This window comes from Pyxicephalus adspersus, unplaced genomic scaffold (genome assembly GCF_032062135.1).
Source record: "Pyxicephalus adspersus unplaced genomic scaffold, UCB_Pads_2.0 Sca1959, whole genome shotgun sequence".
NCBI lineage: Eukaryota > Metazoa > Chordata > Amphibia > Anura > Pyxicephalidae > Pyxicephalus > Pyxicephalus adspersus.
This window is the reverse complement of record NW_027318966.1, coordinates 451-3869: the sequence shown is the minus strand read 5'-3', so window position 1 is coordinate 3869 and position 3419 is coordinate 451. Positions and strand designations below refer to the sequence as shown.

Genomic DNA, 3419 nt, shown 5'->3' with positions numbered 1-3419 from the left:
CATTGAAATGCCCCTTGAGATTCGACCGCTTAAAAGTGCTCTTGGTGTCGCTGCACACTAAACACGGCTTTGTTGCCACGTTGGACGAAGAATAATTCGTCAGTCCATTCAGGGTTGAAGACGCGACGTTCGAGGTCAACCTGCCGGAGACTGGTAGCTGCGCGCGTTGCTTCTGCTCTTTAGGCATAGTAATTGGGGTTACTGTGCGGGAACTCACCATAACGCAACAGTTCAATTGGGCTGTATACAACAATAAATAACCAGGGGGGGCCAGTGCTCAACCCAGAAATTTATTTAGGCTGGGTGGGAAGAAATTTTTGGCAGGTTGCAGCCCCTGTATTGTGTCCAAACTGTTCAGTATCCACCCAAAAACAGACGGGTGGTTATTGAAATGTGCCGGGTGGTGCACCCCGCTAAAAGGGGCTGGGGAGAACACTGGGTTCGTTAGGCCCATGCACAGGAGCCTTTTCGTGAGAAGCGAAATATATGCCACTGCGCATGCATGAGATCGGCAAGTCGCCCAATCTTGCGCCTAGGTAAGGTGTCGTAGGAAGAACCAGAAAGAAGAGGAGAAGATGGCGGCGCGCCGGCTCGGAGATGGATACCGGGAAGATGCGGGACCCAATGGAAGACACCTCCAGACTGATCGACTGACTGCAGGATTGAAGGAAAGTGTTTTATTTTTTGTTTTAGACATTTTTGAGTTTAGTTCTTTATTATGGGCAGCATGGTGGCTCAGTGGTTAGCACTCCTTGCAGCGCTGGGTCCTAGGTTGGAATCTCAGCCAAGACACTATCTGCATGGAGTTTGCAGGTTAATTTGGCTCCCCCTAATTGGCCTGTAATAAAGACAAATGACTATGGTAGGGACATTAGATTGTGAGCTCCTTTGAGGGACAGCTAGTGACATGACTATGGACTTTGTGCAGTGCTGCGTAATATGGTGGCGCTATACAAATACTGTGTAATAATCATATGTTGTAAAAATTATTGTGCCAGTTGTCTTTTTGTGTATACTCCTTTAACACATTTTTTTTTCTTTACCCCCAGGTTCATGGACAAGAAATTGTCTTGTAAGTATTGGGTTATGACTTTTATTTGTATTTTTGTTACTTTGCTGTATTGTCCCTAGTAATTGTTTTTAAGCTGGGTGGGAAGAAGCTGTAGGATGGAGGCCCCTGTATTGTGACCGAACTTGTCAGTAATCACCTGGCTGGGTGGTTACTGAAAAGTGCCGGGTGGTGCGCCCAGCTAAAAGGGGCCGGGGAGGACACTGCATTGTGACATTGCGACTGATTGTAAAGAATGTGACAGTTGGATTTGGTAGTTTTAGTCACACACAGGAAACAAGCTTGCAGATAATTGTGGGAAGTTGCACCAGAATCTTCTGAACACCAGATCTGTATCCTCACTCTGGGTCATTGATTTTAAAAAGCAATTAACCCCTCTGGCGGTCTAATTATGTCAGTATTTTTAGGTCAAAAGCAGTCCATTGTTTTGAAATTTGTTGTTTAATATTTTAGACCTGTAATTCTTAGGAATAACTCTCGGGTATGAAAGTTTGAAACACAAATATACATTTTAATATAATAAATATAAAAAATAATGAAATAATATAATGCATTAAATTTAATAATTTTATTAAAAAATTAAATTTGTCCAACAAGGGTACAATATAGATGAACTTATTTATTAGGATTTATTTTTTATAATTTTATCACCGTAATCAATATGCTAAAAGCAGAGTACAATGTAATCTGCTTTAAATTTTTCCCGCCGGGGATTGCTGAAGGACGCTGCTGGAACATGGGGAGCAGGTAGGGTTTTTCTTATGCTACCCTGAGTGTGGCTCAGGGTTACCACTTTTGGTACATAAAATTCAGCTCAAGCCACACTCGGGAATACTGCCGGGGGGTTAAAGAAGTGTTCAACCCAGATTTTTTTGTAGGTGGGTGGCAGCCCCTGTATTGTGACCCAACTCATCAGTAACCTCCAAAACCAGCTGGGTGGCTACTGAAATGTGCTGGGTGGTGCACCCAGCTATAAAGGGGCCGGGGAGAACACTGATTAATGTCTGAGGATCAGAACAGCAATTAGACAAGCTTCTTAATATTGAATCAGGCCACCAATGGCAGCTACATTGTCTCTTAGTGAATAATCCACCCTATAGAGACTGGGACTTTGCCCTGTGTAGACATAGCGCCGGTCTTACCCAGCAGTAAGGTGATCTATCTTCTAGCTTGGCCTGATTGTACACTTTATGTAAACCTTGCATTTCTATTCTGTTTTCAGTGAAGTTGAACGGAGGGAGACACGTTCAGGGAATACTTCGAGGATTTGACCCATTCATGAATCTAGTAGTAGATGAATGCGCAGAAGTATCGCCCAGTGGTCACCAAAATATTGGCATGGTGGTAAGTATGCAGATCACAATGTCTGTTTTAATTAAGCTGAACAAAGTATCCGCAGTATAATATCTGCAGAAACCTGTGACTGTTCCTGATATGTGGCGAATGGTCAGCCTAATAATGAAGTATTTTATTCGTCCACCATGGACTAATTGATGTTCAGGTGACTCCTAAGTAATCTGTACAGGCAACATACAGGAAAGTTTCTGCTGATAAATTTGAAGTCTTTATTGTTCCTGAATTTTCTGATATTCTCGCAGCCCAATGAGTGTTCTTACTGAGGTAGTCGCAGTTGGATTGCTGTCCTACCTCATAACAAAATGAAAGGGGGGCTTAGAAGCCTTTCTAGTGAATATGGGTGTGGGCTGGCATTTTATATCTGCTTCTAAACAGAATATTTAAGAGTACAAAAATAACATGAGGCCCATAGCCAGGCCTGGGTCCAAATGAGAGGATGGGGTGTTTAGGTTATTAAAAGACCAAGAAAACATACAAAAGTAAAAGTATACAGATTTATTGAGTTAAATTATTCATTGCATCTGTACATTTTGGCAGAAATCTTTACACGTACATTAGTACAGTGATATAGAAGAGTCCATCTAAAGCAACCAGGTTTTACAGTATGGTTGAACTCCTTCAGTTAGTTTTAGTGTCCCAATGTGTTTCACAAATGGCTTCCTCACCGGATGTCGAGAAGAAATTAAACCACTTATAAAGTGAAGAAAATTAATGTACTTCTACGAAGGTAAAGTATAGGTGTCCTTCAGATCAGGTTTCATGGGAATTCCTTTCAGAAGAAAAGACTTCTCAGCATCCAAAGAAAGAAGCGTTGATCCGCCCATGGACAAAGGTAGCCACCAAATGCTGGTAAGGTCTGGTGAAGGCTTCAATTGGTGGGTTAAATCCCACAAATTGGATGTTACCAATTTCCTTTTTGAGTGGTGTTGCGATGACTACAATGTCATACATGTCCAACCCTGGTCCTGTGTCGGTTGTATAGCTTACTTCATAC

At 42.2% G+C, this 3419-nt stretch overlaps 1 protein-coding gene across 1 annotated transcript; it reads left to right on the top strand.

Moving 5' to 3' along the window:
* Positions 1–746: 746 nt before the first annotated feature.
* Positions 747–3212, top strand: SNRPG (small nuclear ribonucleoprotein polypeptide G). Its single transcript, XM_072398099.1, has 2 exons — positions 747–1072; positions 2292–3212. The coding sequence occupies exons 1-2, from the start codon at positions 940–942 to the stop codon at positions 2471–2473; spliced, it is 315 nt and encodes a 104-aa protein (XP_072254200.1). The 5' UTR covers positions 747–939; the 3' UTR covers positions 2474–3212.
* Positions 3213–3419: the final 207 nt, after the last annotated feature.

Excerpts from the sequence above, each read along its gene's own strand:
- SNRPG (XM_072398099.1), top strand. The coding sequence starts at position 940 with ATGGTGGCGCTATACAAATACTGTGTAATAATCATATGTTGTAAAAAT. Across the intron at positions 1,073-2,291 it reads CATGGACAAGAAATTGTCTT|TGAAGTTGAACGGAGGGAGA; the intron begins GTAAGTATTGGG and ends TTCTGTTTTCAG.